The sequence below is a fragment of the Anomaloglossus baeobatrachus genome, chromosome 3 (genome assembly GCF_048569485.1).
Source record: "Anomaloglossus baeobatrachus isolate aAnoBae1 chromosome 3, aAnoBae1.hap1, whole genome shotgun sequence".
Classification (NCBI taxonomy): domain Eukaryota; kingdom Metazoa; phylum Chordata; class Amphibia; order Anura; family Aromobatidae; genus Anomaloglossus; species Anomaloglossus baeobatrachus.
Window position 1 is genome coordinate 222,952,997 of NC_134355.1, and position 16,142 is coordinate 222,969,138.

Consider the following 16,142-nt stretch of genomic DNA (forward strand, 5'->3'; position numbering starts at 1 on the left):
TGCAGACAGACAGACACATGCAGACAGACAGACACATGCAGACAGACAGACACATGCAGACAGACAGACACATGCAGACAGACAGACACATGCAGACAGACAGACACATGCAGACAGACAGACACATGCAGACAGACACATGCAGACAGACAGACACATGCAGACAGACAGACACATGCAGACAGACAGACACATGCAGACAGACAGACACATGCAGACAGACAGACACATGCAGACAGACAGACACATGCAGACAGACAGACACATGCAGACAGACAGACACATGCAGACAGACAGACACATGCAGACAGACAGACACATGCAGACAGACAGACACATGCAGACAGACACATGCAGACAGACACATGCAGACAGACACATGCAGACAGACACATGCAGACAGACACATGCAGACAGACAGACACATGCAGACAGACACATGCAGACAGACAGACACATGCAGACAGACAGACACATGCAGACAGACAGACACATGCAGACAGACAGACACATGCAGACAGACAGACACATGCAGACAGACAGACACATGCAGACAGACAGACACATGCAGACAGACAGACACATGCAGACAGACAGACACATACAGACAGACACATACAGACAGACACATACAGACACACATACAGACAGACACATACAGACAGACACATACAGACAGACACATACAGACAGACACAGACAGACAGACACAGACAGACAGACAAACACAGACAGACAAACACATACAGACAAACACATACAGACAGACAGACACATACAGACAGACACATACAGAAACAAAGAGAGAGAGACAGAGAGTGACACACAGTCAGAGGGAGAGTTAGAGAGACAGAGAGATGCTTAGGTACTATCCCAGCCAATGCCGGGTACTATAGTTAGTTGATTATATAACCAATATATATTCATGCAAAAATTAGAATCACTGTACCGTTTTTTTCAAGGGACTCTGTCTGCACAGAAAGACTGTTGAAACCAGGTACAGGTGTTTGTGCATCATGGTGAAGCTAAACATTTATATACACCCACCTGCTTGTTTTCCATCTATCTCTGCCCTTCTCTGGCTCTATGAAGCCAAAGCTATCAATCAAAGAAGAGCAGAGGTGGTGAATGATGGAACACAAGCAGGTGGGAAAGTGTATTTAAATGTTTAGACCCGCCATGAAGCACAGAGCGCCTGCACTTAGTTTGTATAGTCAATCTGTGCTGACTGAGTCCTTTCCAGGTTGTGCAATTTTAACATGTAATGGGTTATAAGTAACTCGTATAGTGTAACAGAGAATTGTGTTTCGCTATTTGATCTGCAGGTATTCAATCCATACCCCTCTACTCTAATGATACTATAAATAAATAATCACTTGGAGCAACTACTTTAAAGGGAATCTGTCACCACTGAATGACTGTAAAAAACGAGTACAGGCGCTTAGTGCATCATGAAAGGTTTAATCTTTTAAATACACTTTTCCACATGCTGTTTTCCATGTAACTCCTCCCTTTTCTCGCTTTATGAAGCCAGAGCTGTCAATCAAAAAATAGGGGAGGTTGAGATTAAGGGAATATACCAGGTGGGAAGGTGTATTTAAATGATTAGCAGCAGCATGATGCACTAGTAATTGTCCTTGGTTTGTATAGTCAGTCTCTGCTGACAGAGTCCCTTTAAGAAGAGCATTCTATTACTTTGTTTGTATTTTGCTTTAATTTGCTGTCATATTGTGTGCTTCATTGTATGACTTTTTTCTTGGTGATGCCAAATTCTTCTTTAATAGTTCTTAAACATTCCAACAATTTTTATTCATTTTCTCCAAAAGGGCTGTCTGGTATGACCCGGCATCATATCCAACCTCTTTTCAGCTTGATCCAACTGAGGGTCCAAATCGTGAAAGAAGACGCTTACAAAAATACTACTTTAAAATTCCAAACAAGTACATTCTCCTGAACAGGCAAAAACAAGAAGGCAAGTTATTTTTAAGTTCATTTCCAAGGGATTTTTCGCTACCATTTCTTCTTTTTGTGAATTATTTTTCTACTTGTAAAGCCCCTATGTATTTGTGTAACTTATTCAGTGGGCCGTGAGAACGAATCAGGCTTCACACATTACATATTTGAAGAATTATGAAATGTTATGCCATTTAGAGTGAAATTTAGATAAATCAACAAATTAGCAACCTAAAGATACACAAGACTTGCTAGAGTCAAGATGTACAGTAGTTTCAGAATTTAATGTATATATATAACTTATTATTCTTATAACCTTAACTCACTTTTTCAAATACAGTTGAAACCAGAAGTTTGCATACACTATTTAAAATGACACATATGCATGTTTTTCTCAGTATTTGACATAAAATCAAAATAAACCTTTCCCGTTTTAGGTAAATTAGGAGTACCAAAATTATTTATATTTGCCAAATGCCAGAATAATGAGAAAGAGAATATTTGAAGGCATTTTTATTACTTTCTGCAAAGTCAAAAGTTTACATACACTAAAGGGCACTTTACACACAGCAACATCGCTAGTGAAAGCACCCGTCCCTGTCAGTTGTGCGTCACGGGAAAATCGCTGCCTGTGGGGCACAACATTGCTAAGAATGGTCACACGTACTTACCTGCCCAGCGACGTTGCTGTGGCCGGCAAACCGCCTCCTTTCTAAGGGGGTGGTTCGTGCGGCGTCACAGCAACGTCACTAAGCGGCTTCCCAATAGAAGCGGAGGGGCGGAGATGAGCGGTTGGAACATCCCGCCCACCTCCTTCCTTCCTCATTGCCGGCGGCCGCAGGTACGGTGATGTTCCTCGTTCCTGCGGTGTCACACATAGCGATGTGTGCTGCGCTGCCGCAGGAACGATGAACAACCTGCGTCCTGCAACAGCAACGATAATTGGGATTAGAATGATGCGTCAACGATAAGGTAAGTAATTTTGATCGTTAATGGTCGTTCGTGCGTTTCACATGCAACAATGTCGCTAACGAGGCCGGATGTGGGTCACGAATTCCATGACCCCAACGGCATCTCGTTAGCGATGTTGCTGCATGTAAAGCGCCCTTTACAGTACTATGCCTTTAAACAATATGGGACAGCCCATATGAAGATGTCATGTCTTTGGAAGCGTTTGATAGGTTTATTGGCAACATCTGAATTAATTAGAGACACACTTGGATGCATTTTAATGCACACCTGAAATACGCTTCTTTGTGTAGCATCTTGGGAAAGTCAAAAGAAATTAGCTAAGATCTCAGGAAGAGAATTGTGGTTCATCCTTGGGGGCAATTTCCAGATACAGTGCTGGCCAAAAGTATTGGCACCCCTGCTATTCTGTCAGATAATACTCAGTTTCTTCTTGAAAATGATTGCAATCACAAATTCTTTGGTATTATTATCTTCATTTATTTAGCTTGCAATGAAAAAACACAAAAGAGAATGAAACAAAAATCAAATCATTGATCATTTTACACAAAACTCCAAAAATGGGCCAGACAAAAGTATTGGCACCCTTAGTCTAATACTTGGTTGCACAACCTTTAGCCAAAATAACTGCGAACAACCGGTTCCAGTAACCATCAATGAGGTTGTTTTTTTTTTAGATCTCTCCACAGGTGTTCTATGGGATTCAGGTCTAGACTCATTGCTGGCCACTTTAGTAGTCTCCAGTGCTTTCTATCAATCCATTTTCTAGTGCTTTTTGAAGTGTGTTTTGGGTCATTGTCCTGTTGGAAGACCCATGAGCCCTACATTATGCTGCAAAATTTGTTGGTAGTCTTCAGACTTCATAATGCCATGCACACGATCAAGCAGTCCAGTGCCAGAGGCAGCAAAGCAACCCCAAAACATCAGGGAACCTCCGCCATGTTTGACTGTAGGGACCGTGTTCTTTTCTTTGAATGCCTCTTTTTTTTTCCCTAAAAAAAACTCTATGTTGATGGCTTTTCCCAAAAAGCTCTACTTTTGTCTCATCTGACCAGAGAACATTCTTCCAAAACGTTTTAGGCTTTCTCAGGTAAGTTTTGGCAAACTCCAGCCTGGCTTTTTTATGTCTCGGGGTAAGAAGTGGGGTCTTCCTGGGTATCCTACCATACAGTCCCTTTTCATTCAGACGCCGACGGATAGTATGGGTTGACACTGTTGTACCCTCGGACTGCAGGGCAGCTTGAACTTGTTTCAATGTTAGTCGAGGTTCTTTATCCACCATCCGCACAATCTTGCGTTGAAATCTCTCATCAATTTTTCTTTTCTTTCCACATCTAGGGAGGTTAGCCACAGTGCCATGGGTTTTAACCCCTTCAGCCCCGGGGCACTTAACGTTTTTGTTTTTTGCTCCCCTTCTTCCGAGAGCCGTAACTTTTTTATTTTTCAGTCAATCTTGCCATATGAGGGCTTGTTTTTTGCGGGACAAGTTGTACTTTTAAATGAAACCACAAGTTTTACCATATGGTGTACTGGAAAATAGCAAAAAAATTCCAAATGCGGAAAAATTGCAAAAAAAAGTGTGATGACACTATAGTTTTTGGGATGTTTTATTGACGGTGTTCACTGTATGGTAAAACTGATGTGTGGGTATGATGCCTGAGGTCGGTGCGAGTTTGTAGACACCAAACATGTATAGGTTTACTTGTATCTAAGCGGTTAAAAAAAAATTCACAGTTTTGTCCAATAAAAGTGGCGCACGTTTTGCGCCATTTTCCGAAACACGTAGCGTTCTTATTTTTTTGGATCTATGGCTCAGTGACGGCTTATTTTTTTGCGTCTCGAGCTGACGTTTCTAATGGTACCATTTTTGCGCAGATGCTACGTTTTGATTGCCTGTTATTGCATTTTGCGTAAAACTTGCGGCGACCAAAAAACGTAATTTTGTCGTTTGGAATTTTTTTGCCACTATGCCGTTTACCAATCAGATTAATTGATTTTATATTTTGATAGATCGGGCATTTCTGAACGCGGCGATACCAAATATGTGTATATTTATTTATTTTTTAACCCTTTAATTTCCAATGGGGGGGAAGGGGTGTGATTTGAACTTTTAGGTTTTTTTTTTTTTATTTTTTAAAACTTTTTTTTTTTTTACTTTTTTTTTATTTTACTAGTCCCCCTAGAGGGCTATAGCGATCAGCAATCCGATCGCTATTATCTATCTGCTGATCACAGCGAGGGAAAACGAAAGTGAAACATCATAGCTGCAGGCGTCATCACATGACCCTGTGCTATGATGGCAACCACCGATAGTCACGTGATCACGCACGTGACTTCCGGTGGGGGCGGCGGTTAGTAAAAAACATGGCCGCGCGCATTTAGATCTTGCTGCCAGACTTTGGCAGCAAGATTTAAGGGGTTAATGGCCGCGGGTTCAAGTGATTCCACCCGCGGCTAGCAGGCACACATGTCAGCTGTTAAAAACAGCTGATATGTGTGCTGACCGCCGCCGCCTGCCCGCGGCAGGGGGCAGGGCTTAACGGGACACGCTCCATGACGGATATATCAGTCCATGGTCGTGAAGGGGTTAAACTTCTTGATGACACTACGCACCGTTGACACAGGAACTTTCAGAAAAAGAAGGGGAGCCAGCACTGCTTGTGAATGGCTTGCAACAATGGAGAAATAAAAAGTGTAATATTCACAAATTCGTTCCTACTGTAAAATTCAATGAGATTTTTTGCAAATGATTGATCAATGATTTGAGCCCCCCTGCCCCGTCACGGCAAATCTCTATAGGGGGGTCCCTAACGCTATATTATAAATTATTATGTACCAAAAGGTCTCATATAATGAGCAGGACCATATGAAGACACCACTTACCTGAGACATGTCTGAACCGCTCCCATGCTGCTAGGACTGACAACCGCGAATAAAGGCAGCCCAGGTGCCAGTGTGTGTGGCAGAACCACACACACCAGCACAATGTCAGAACTGGCCCTCACAGTGCCAGACCAGCAAGCATGGATGAGGGCGGAACAAGGTTCAGGCAGGTGGTGTTTAAATAATGATGCATTGGAGCAGGAGGTGGTGGCTGTGTGTGAACAAGCACCAGACTGAATTTTGATGGCTACAGAAGGAATTTGCAAACCACACTGGGCGTGCACGGCATGGTGGCGGTCGACCACCTGACCAGTAAACGAAAAAGAAGGGGAGCCAGCACTGCTTGTGAATGGCTTGCAACAATGGAGAAATAAAAAGTGTAATATTCACAAATTCGTTCCTACTGTAAAATTCAATGAGATTTTTTGCAAATGATTGATCAATGATTTGAGCCCCCCTGCCCCGTCACGGCAAATCTCTATAGGGGGGTCCCTAACGCTATATTATAAATTATTATGTACCAAAAGGTCTCATATAATGAGCAGGACCATATGAAGACACCACTTACCTGAGACATGTCTGAACCGCTCCCATGCTGCTAGGACTGACAACCGCGAATAAAGGCAGCCCAGGTGCCAGTGTGTGTGGCAGAACCACACACACCAGCACAATGTCAGAACTGGCCCTCACAGTGCCAGACCAGCAAGCATGGATGAGGGCGGAACAAGGTTCAGGCAGGTGGTGTTTAAATAATGATGCCTTGGAGCAGGAGGTGGTGGCTGTGTGTGAACAAGCACCAGACTGAATTTTGATGGCTACAGAAGGAATTTGCAAACCACACTGGGCGTGCACGGCATGGTGGGGGTCGACCACCTGACCAGTAAACGAAAAAAAAGGGGAGCCAGCACTGCTTGTGAATGGCTTGCAACAATGGAGAAATAAAAAGTGTAATATTCACAAATTCGTTCCTACTGTAAAATTCAATGAGATTTTTTGCAAATGATTGATCAATGATTTGAGCCCCCCTGCCCCGTCACGGCAAATCCCTATAGGGGGGTCCCTAACGCTATATTATAAATTATTATGTACCAAAAGGTCTCATATAATGAGCAGGACCATATGAAGACACCACTTACCTGAGACATGTCTGAACCGCTCCCATGCTGCTAGGACTGACAACCGCGAATAAAGGCAGCCCAGGTGCCAGTGTGTGTGGCAGAACCACACACACCAGCACAATGTCAGAACTGGCCCTCACAGTGCCAGACCAGCAAGCATGGATGAGGGCGGAACAAGGTTCAGGCAGGTGGTGTTTAAATAATGATGCCTTGGAGCAGGAGGTGGTGGCTGTGTGTGAACAAGCACCAGACTGAATTTTGATGGCTACAGAAGGAATTTGCAAACCACACTGGGCGTGCACGGCATGGTGGCGGTCGACCACCTGACCAGTAAACGAAAAAGAAGGGGAGCCAGCACTGCTTGTGAATGGCTTGCACTGCTTGTGAGATTTGCCGTGACGGGGTAGGGGGGCTCAAATCATTGATCAATCATTTGCAAAAAATCTCATTGAATTTTACAGTAGGAACGAATTTGTGAATATTACACTTTTTATTTCTCCATTGTTGCAAGCCATTCACAAGCAGTGCTGGCTCCCCTTCTTTTTCGTTTACAGGAACTTTCAGGTCTTTGGAGATGGACTTGTAGCCTTGAGATTGCTCATGCTTCCTCACAATTCGGATTCTCAAGTCCTCAGACAGTTCTTTGGTCTTCTTTCTTTTCTCCATGCTCAATGTGGTACACACAAGGACACAGGTCAGAGGTTGAGTCAACTTTAATCCATGTCAGCTGGCTGCAAGTGTGAGTTAGTTATTGCCAACACCTGTTAGGTGCCACAGGTAAGTTACAGGTGCTGTTAATTACACAAATTAGAGAAGCATCACATGATTTTTCAAACAGTGCCAATACTTTGTCCACCCTCTTTTTTATGTTTGGTGTGGAATTATATCCAATTTGGCTTTATGACAATTTTTTTTTCCATTGAAGACAAATTAAATGAAGATAATAATACCAAAGAATTTGTGATTGCAATCATTTTCAAGAAGAAACTGAGTATTATCTGACAAAATTACAGGGGTGACAATACTTTTGGCCAGCACTGTATATAATGTGTTTCCCTTTTTGTATTGAATTACTGAAATAAATTAACTTTTGATGATTCTCTAATTTATTGAGATGCACCTGTATGGTCGTTACTTTCAATGTTGTGATGTCTGCGTATTTAACATTGTTGATGATTCGTCCAGCAATCTTTACTCCTTCTTTATCAACAAGTCTAGCCTTCCTGAAAATAGTGTCTGCATGTCAATTGAAGAGAAATGGTTACAGTATGCAGCCTTGTCTGACTGTTGCTTTTTGGTCAATGTAAAGATTCCTAATAAGACTGATCAGATGATTACGCACAAGTTTTTGGTGATTAACACAGTCAAAGGCTTTTCTGTAGTTGATGCAGCAAAGATAGAGCTCCTTGTTATATTCCTTGGCCTTTTCCATTATCACTCTAATGCTAGAAGTAACATACATCTGTTGAGCTATGTGCGCACACTACAGTTTTGTTTCTCCAGTGAAAAATGCTCCTTTTGACAAAAAAAGGAACCTCTACCCAAAAAAAAAGCATAAAAAATATGGTTTTGTTGCGCTTTTGGTGTGTTTTTGCCACATTTCATTGCATTTTTGTGATTTTTTTTTTACATTGTCAATGGCAAAACGCAGGGAAAAACGCAGAAAAGAAGTGACCTGCTGCTTCATTTTTTCTTTAACCAAAACTGCAGGCAAAAAAGAAGCAAAGTGCGCACAGCCTCATAGAGTCTCATAGACTTTGCTGGGGAAGGTCATACATGCAGTTTAGGACCACAAACTTCTCCCAAAACTGCACCAAAAAAGCAGCAAAAAAGCAGCATACACACAAGGCCTTATTACTCTGCCTTTTCTGAATCCTGCTTGTTCCTTTAGCAGCTCTTTGTCAAAGTAAGGCTGTAACCATCTTTGTAGGTTCTTCAGTACTATATAGCTGGTATGAGCTCAATAGAGTGATAGTTTCTTCAGTCAGCAGCATCTCCTTTCTTAGGAACAGGAATAAACACCGATCTTGTCCAATCCTTGGGCCACTTACCAGTTGTCCATATCTGTGGACACAAGCTTGTGATGACATCAGCTGCTGTTTCAGAAAACTTTCAGAACATGTCGAGTGGAGTTGGTACAAACAAAAATATATTTTGGTCTCAACTGACCACATTCCTCTTCTGGATCATCCAGATGGTCATTGACGAACTTCAAACGGGCCTGGACATTTGCTGGCATTAGGACCTTCCGTACCCTTCAGGATTTTAATCCATGATGGCATAGTGTGTTACTATCGTTAATCTTTGAGACTTTGGTCCTAGCTCTATTCATAGTCATTGACTAGGTCTTCCCCTGAAGTTCTGGGATGATTCCTGGCCTTTCTCAGAATTATCCTTACCCCACAAGGTGAGATATTTCATGGAACCACAGACTAAGTAATATTGGCAGTCACTTTGTGTTTCTTCCACTTTCTAATAAGTGTCCCAACAGTTGTTGCCTTCTCACCAATCTGCTTGCCTATTGCCCTGTAACTCACCTCAGCTTTTACAGGTCTACAATTTTGTTCCTAGTGTCCTTAGACATCTTTTTAGTCTTGCCCATGGTGGAGCAGTTGGAGTGTGATTGTGTGGACAGGTGTTTTTATACAGGTAACTAGTTCAAACAAGTGCAATTAATATAGGTAGTGAGTGCAGAGTAGGAGGGCTTTTTAAACAAAAAAACAGATCTGAGAGAGCCAGAATTTTTGCTTGTTGGCAGGTGATCAAATACTTATTCAATGCAATGAAATGCAAGTGAATTAATTAAAAAATTATATAATCTGATTATCTGTATTTCTTGGGGCGGATTCTGTTGAAGTATACTGACGATAAAAATGACAGCTCTCTCCATTCTAAGTAGATGGGAAAATTTGCAGTGTATCAAATACTTATTTTTCCCACTGTATTGGTGCTGCCCGCATTGCTGCAGAAGTTAAAGGAGTGGAAGGGTCAGCCTGTCAGTGCTCAGACCATATGCCGCACACTGTATCAAATTGGCCTCCAAGACTGTTGTCCCAAAAGGAAGCCTCTTCTAAAGATGATGCATAAGAAAGCCCTTAAACGATTTGCTGGAAACAAGTAACGTAAGAAAATGTTTTACTGGAGCCATGCCCTGAGGTCTGATGAGACCAAGATAAACGTCTTTGATTCAGATGGTGTCAAGCGTGTATGGTAGCAACCAAATCAAGAGTACAAAGACAAGTGTGTATTGCCTAGAGTCAAGCATAGTGGTGAGAGTGTCATGGTTTGAGGCTCCCATGAGCGCTGCTGGCTGTGGGGAGCAACAATTCATAGAGGGAACCATGAATGCCAACATGTAGTGGGACATGCTAAAGTAGAGCATGATCCCCTCCCTTCAGAAACTGAGCGTAGGGCATTATTCCTACATTATAATTACCCCAAACACACATCCAAGATGACCATGGCCTTGCTGAAAAAAAAACAAAACAAAAAACAAAAAACAGCTGAGGGTAAAGGTGCTGGAGTGGCCAATATTGTTTCCAGACCTAAACCCTATTGAGCATCTGTGGAGCAATCTCAAACAGAAGTTTTAAAAGCACAAGGTCTCTAACAACCACCAGTGTTGTGAATGTCAGTTATGCTTTGGCTGCTGGGAGGCTCCCTCTTGTGGCCAGGAATGGTTTGGACAGAGACCAGGTGTGTTGAGCAATGGGTGTTTCCATTGCTAACTCTCTGCTTATTTAAACCCTCTAGTGAACTCTGTCCAAGAGAGTTAAAGCAGTCCTTGAAAATAATGGCGGTCACGCAAAATATTGACACAATTTCACAGTTTTCACTTAGGATGTGCTCACTTTTGTTGCCAGCGATAGACATTGGTTGTGATTAAATCTAATGTCCAAAAGATATTCTTTTGTGCATGACACTTCACTAGACTAATTACATACCCATTAATCCATGAAATATGATATCCACGGCTTAAGAGATTCATGCAAAAATATATTTAAAACTATTTTTTATTAATATATTTATTAATATATAAAAATACAATATTAAAAACAGGAAACATACTCCTATGAAGGAACATCTATCGCCTGACACCAAGAGTAAGTTATTTCCTATGTGTAAGGACCAGCATTTAAATACATACTGCAAAAAATAAATAAGTAAAGTTCAGAGATACATACAGTATATTGAAAATCTAACTATAAAGTTCACCTATGCTAAAACAATGAGAAAAATCAAATAAATGATGCTAGTGCAAAAAGCTATATATTTGATATATAAAATGTGTTTGACTGGGCGAAACGTTCATCTGGGGGAGGGACATACTGCCTTCGATTCCTATAATTAGTGTCTATGACTGCAAGGTGATCATGGAAAATGTTTCTAATTTGCATTATTCACTAGTTAATTTTTACTTGGGATTTAGATTTATATATGTATTATAGGTCGTTTATTTAGATATATTATGTTGTTTGTTATCCTGCTTTAAATTTAGCAGGATCTGTACATGTGTTACTAATCTGTCTTTGTATTTTATATATCTAATATACAGTTGGTACGGAAAGTATTCAGACCCCTTTAAATTTTTCACTGTATTTCATTGCAGCCATTTGGTAAATTCAAAAAAAAGTTCATTTTTTCTCATTAATGTACACTCTGCACCCCATCTTGACAGAAAAAACCCCAGAAATGTAGAAATTTTTGCAAATTTAAAAAAAACAAGAAAAACTGAAATATCAGTCATACGTATTTAGACCCTTTGCTCAGATGCTCATATTTAAGTCATATGCTGTCCATTTCCTTGTGATCCTCCTTGAAATGGTTCTACTCCTTCATTGGAGTCCAGCAGTGTTTAACTAAACTGATAGGGCTTGATTTGGAAAGGCACACATCTGTCTATATAAGACCTCAGAGCTCACAGTGCATGTCAGACCAAATGAGAATCATGAGGTCAAAGTAGGCCCAAGGCACTCAGAGACAGAATTGCAAAGTACAGATTTGGCCAAGGTTACTAAAGAATTTCTGCAGAACTCCAGGTTCCTAAAAGCACAGTGGCCTCCATAATCCTTAAATGGAAGAAGTTTGGGACCATCAGAACTCTTCTTAGACCTGGCTGTCCAGCCAAACTGAGCAATTGTGGGAGAAGAGCCTTGGTGAGAGAGCTAAAGAAGAACCCCAAGATCATTGTGGCTAAGCTCCAGAGATGCAGTAGGGAGATGGAAGAAAGTTCCACAAAGTCAACTATCACTGCAGCCAGCCACCAGTTGAACCTTTATGGCAGAGTGGCCCGACGGAAGCCTCTCCTCAGTGCAAGACATATGAAAACCCGCATAGAGTTTGCAGAAAAAAAACCATAAAGGACTCCCAGACTATGAGAAATTAAATTCTCTGGTCTTATGAGATGAAGATAGAATTTTTTGCTGATAATTGTAAGCGGTATGTGTGTAGAAAACCAGGCACTGCTCATCATCTACCCAATACAATCCGAACAGTAAAACATAGTGGTGGCAGTATTATGCTATGGGGTGTTTTTCAGCTGCAGGGACATTACGACTGGTTACAATTGAAGGAAAGATGAATGCGGCCAAGCACAGAGATATCCTGGAAGAAAACCTCTTCCAGAGTGCTGTGCACCTCAGACTTGGCCAAAGGTTCACCTTCCAACAAGATAATGACCCCAAACGCACAGCTAAAATAACAACGGAGTGGCTTGAGAACAACTCTGTGACAATTCTTGACTGACCCAGCCAGAGCCCTGACCTAAACCCAATTGAGCATTTCTGGAGAGACCTGAAAATGGCTGTCCACCAATGTTCACCATCTATCCTGACGGATCTGGAGAGAATCTGCAAGGAAGAATGGCAGAGGATCCCCAAATCCAGGTGTGAAAAACGTTTTGCATCATTCCCAAGAAGACTCATGGCTGTACTAGCTCAAAAGGGTGCTTCTACTCAATACTGAGCAAAGAGTCTGAATACTTATGACCATGTGATATTGCAGTTTTTCTTGTTTAATACATTTGCAAACATTTCTACATTTCTGTTTTCTTTTCTGTCAAGATGGGGTGCAGAGTGTAAATTACTGAGAAAAAAAATTAACTTTTTTGAATTTACCAAATGGCTGCAATGAAACAAAGTGAAAAATGTAAAGGGGTCTGAATACTTTCCGTACTTACTCAAAAAAGAGATTTCAGCTCACCCTAGTGCTCCATTTCCACTGGATTCAATCAAAGCCGGGCGTTGCACAGATGCGAGGACATCGGGGATCCATGGTGTAATCACAAGTACAAACAAAGGATATCCAGCAACTCATCCGGGATTTTTCTCTAAAATTCGTTGAAATTTATTGAAACTTCATTAAAAATAGCAAGGGGTATAAAATCAAGCAGTCCATGGTTCGCTCGCTTACGCGTTTCAAACTGGAAAGTCCTTACTCATAGCATGTAACAATCAGAATGGGAAACCCCTATAAGCTAATGAACAGGAAATCCACATCCGGAAATGACATCAATGATGTGATTTCCATACTAACTGTATACTTATTTGCACTAGCATCATTTATGTGATATTTTTCAATATATTATACTGTATCCATGTGTACACTTTACTTATTTGTTTATTTATTTCAGTATGTGTTTGAATGCTGGTCCTTACATATAGGAATTAACTTACTGTGGGTTGTAAGTCTATTTATATTCCCTCAGCAGTATGTTCCCTGTTTAAAATGTTGTATTTTAATATAGTAATAAAAAAAAATTATTCTGTTTTTGCAGGAATTGCTTTTTTAGCCATGGAGACCATATTTAATTTTATGGGTATGTAATTAATGGCTGTGTTGTTATTTAGAAGGCACACCAAATATATACAAGCTGTACACTGACTACTACTTTACATGGTATCAAAGTGTCCTATCTTCATTGTTGTCCCATGGAAAGTTGTAATAAAATATTTACAAAAATGTGAGGGATGTACTCAGGTTTGTGATATACTGTATCCAGTGGAACCTCGGTTAACGAGTAACCCAGTTAGCGAGTATTCCGCTTAATGAGCAAAGCTTGCTGTAAATTTCCAACTCACTTTACGAGCAAGCTTTGCCGTACGAGCAAACTACTCACCGCACACACTTCCGGTTCCGTACATCCACCGCGTTCTGACCCGTTCTTACAGTCCGCACAAACACACACAAACATGTACAAACATGCATATATTATGCTCACCTTACCTTCCATTCCATCACCAGCCTCACGGTTCTTGTAGTTCGTCGCTACAGGATGTGTATTGGTAACCATCATGATGAGGGAGGAACTTCCGCTGTCAGCCGCTACTCAAAGGCACCGCGCTGACCAATCAGAGGCAAGCGGCTCTTGCTTTTGATGTCAGCGCTCTGGCAGCGGAAGTTCCTGCATCGGTCGGGATGGTTACCCGATACACATCATGTACCGGCAAACTGCAAGAACCATGAGGCCGGTGATGGAATGGAAGGTAAGGTGAGTATAATATATGTGTGTGCATGTGTGTTTGTTCGTGTTTGTGCATGTGTGGAATGGCACAATAGGGGATCAGGATGGGACATGTAACAATTTGTGTAACAAATTATCTGCATTACAATGATTTCCTATGGGAAATCTTGCTTTGCCAAACGAGTAACTTGGTTAACAAGCACACTCCCAGAATGGATTGTTCTCGTTAACCAAAGTTCCACTGCATTATTATTCTATTTAATTTTACTGTATTTTATTCACTGCCATTATTTTTCCTGTATTTCTTCTTTTAGTTTAGTTGTTTTGTTGTCTTCATTTAATTTTCTTGTCATTTCACAGATTCTGTTAAGCCACCTCTGTCTTACATTTTTGAAGACAAAACACATTCCTCTTTATCTTCTACTGTAAAAGAGAAAGCAGCAAGTGAACATATAAGGTGAGCATTCTAAAGCCTTTGATTTATGAGAATTTGCTTTTATTTTCATCATCTTATTTAAGGCGGATCTGTCACTAAATTTTCAAATATAAACTTGGTACGTTAATAAAAACATCTAATATACACTGCGAGATCCAATGTACTTGTTTGAAAAAATCCATGTCAGAATTGTTTTTAAAGTTTTACTCTTGATATTAAAATGAAAATTCCGGGCACTCATGATAATTTTTTTTTTATCAGGGTCATGCAACCATTTTGACATTGATTTTTAAAATGAGTATAGCTACCAGCCATATCTGCTTACTAATGTATGCAGTAAAATCTGTGAAATCTGGTGACAAATCTTTAAAATACTGGAGTATGTACAGAAGAACAATCGCTCCAGCAATGAATGCATATACATTTTTGTGCTGATTTTTTTTGGTTTCCCACGGTGTCTGATATCTGCTGACTCAATTAATATTGGAGAAGCCTTGCCCCCATCTAATCCTGACAGTGTACTACGGTTCTTTCATCATAGAGAATTGGATCACACTAAGCTGACACTCATATCCAACTCTGATCAGAGTGTGATCCGAGTGTTATTTGCATAATCGGCCTGATTCTCTCAGATAAGAGAATCTACAGGTGTGTGACCCCGGCCTAAATCTTTTAAAAGGGTTGTGCTGTAATTTATCACCTATTCCCTAGTTAGGTAATAAAAGTCTGATTCCTGAGCGTCCCACCACTGGGACTAAAAAGTCACTACAATGAGGTCCAAAGTTTGAACAGAATTTTTTTTAAATAAAAATATTTATTAGCAATCTGTCATCATAGTGTCACATTCTGAGACCTAACACAGGCTAATAACCAGAACACAGTAATTATACTTACTATACAAAGTATGAGAGTACAACAGTAACCCAAAGCTACAGATCATACCCCAAGCTACACTTACTTGCCTGCATTTTTATTTCAGTTTCCAAAATGTTCTGAGTTTTTTAACTTTTAACAACATAAAATATAACGTTCAAAGCAGAATGATTTCCCCACACGGGGTTCACAAGTATTAAAGTTTATATTCTGACATTCAGATAAGTACAAATGAAAAGGGGGGGGAAGGGATAGTGGAGAACCCTTGTTTAGGGAGAATAGCCTGGTAATTGGTATATTTGTACAATGTTTAACATCAGATATTTCTTCAAACAAGCATAACGTCTTTCTACAACACTTATGCCTGGACTCGCATCTTACTGTCTATATGGCACTGCTTTTAGTTCATATCACAAAATCCTGCTGGTTGGTTCTTTTTAACTTACCA

The 16,142-nt window shown here is 40.7% G+C and overlaps 1 protein-coding gene across 6 annotated transcripts in view; it reads left to right on the forward strand.

Annotated features, from left to right (window-relative positions):
• Positions 1-16,142, forward strand: part of LYST (lysosomal trafficking regulator) — a 1,763,279-nt gene that overhangs the window by 1,108,812 nt on the left and 638,325 nt on the right. For all 6 annotated transcript variants that reach the window (XR_012751618.1, XM_075339737.1, XM_075339736.1 and 3 more), the window contains exons 34-35: positions 1,827-1,972; positions 14,746-14,842. Coding sequence is in view for 5 of the 6 variants with exons in the window: in XM_075339737.1 (XP_075195852.1) it covers positions 1,827-1,972; positions 14,746-14,842 (243 nt within the window). In the remaining variant the exon portion in view is untranslated. The remainder of the gene's footprint in view (positions 1-1,826; positions 1,973-14,745; positions 14,843-16,142) is intronic.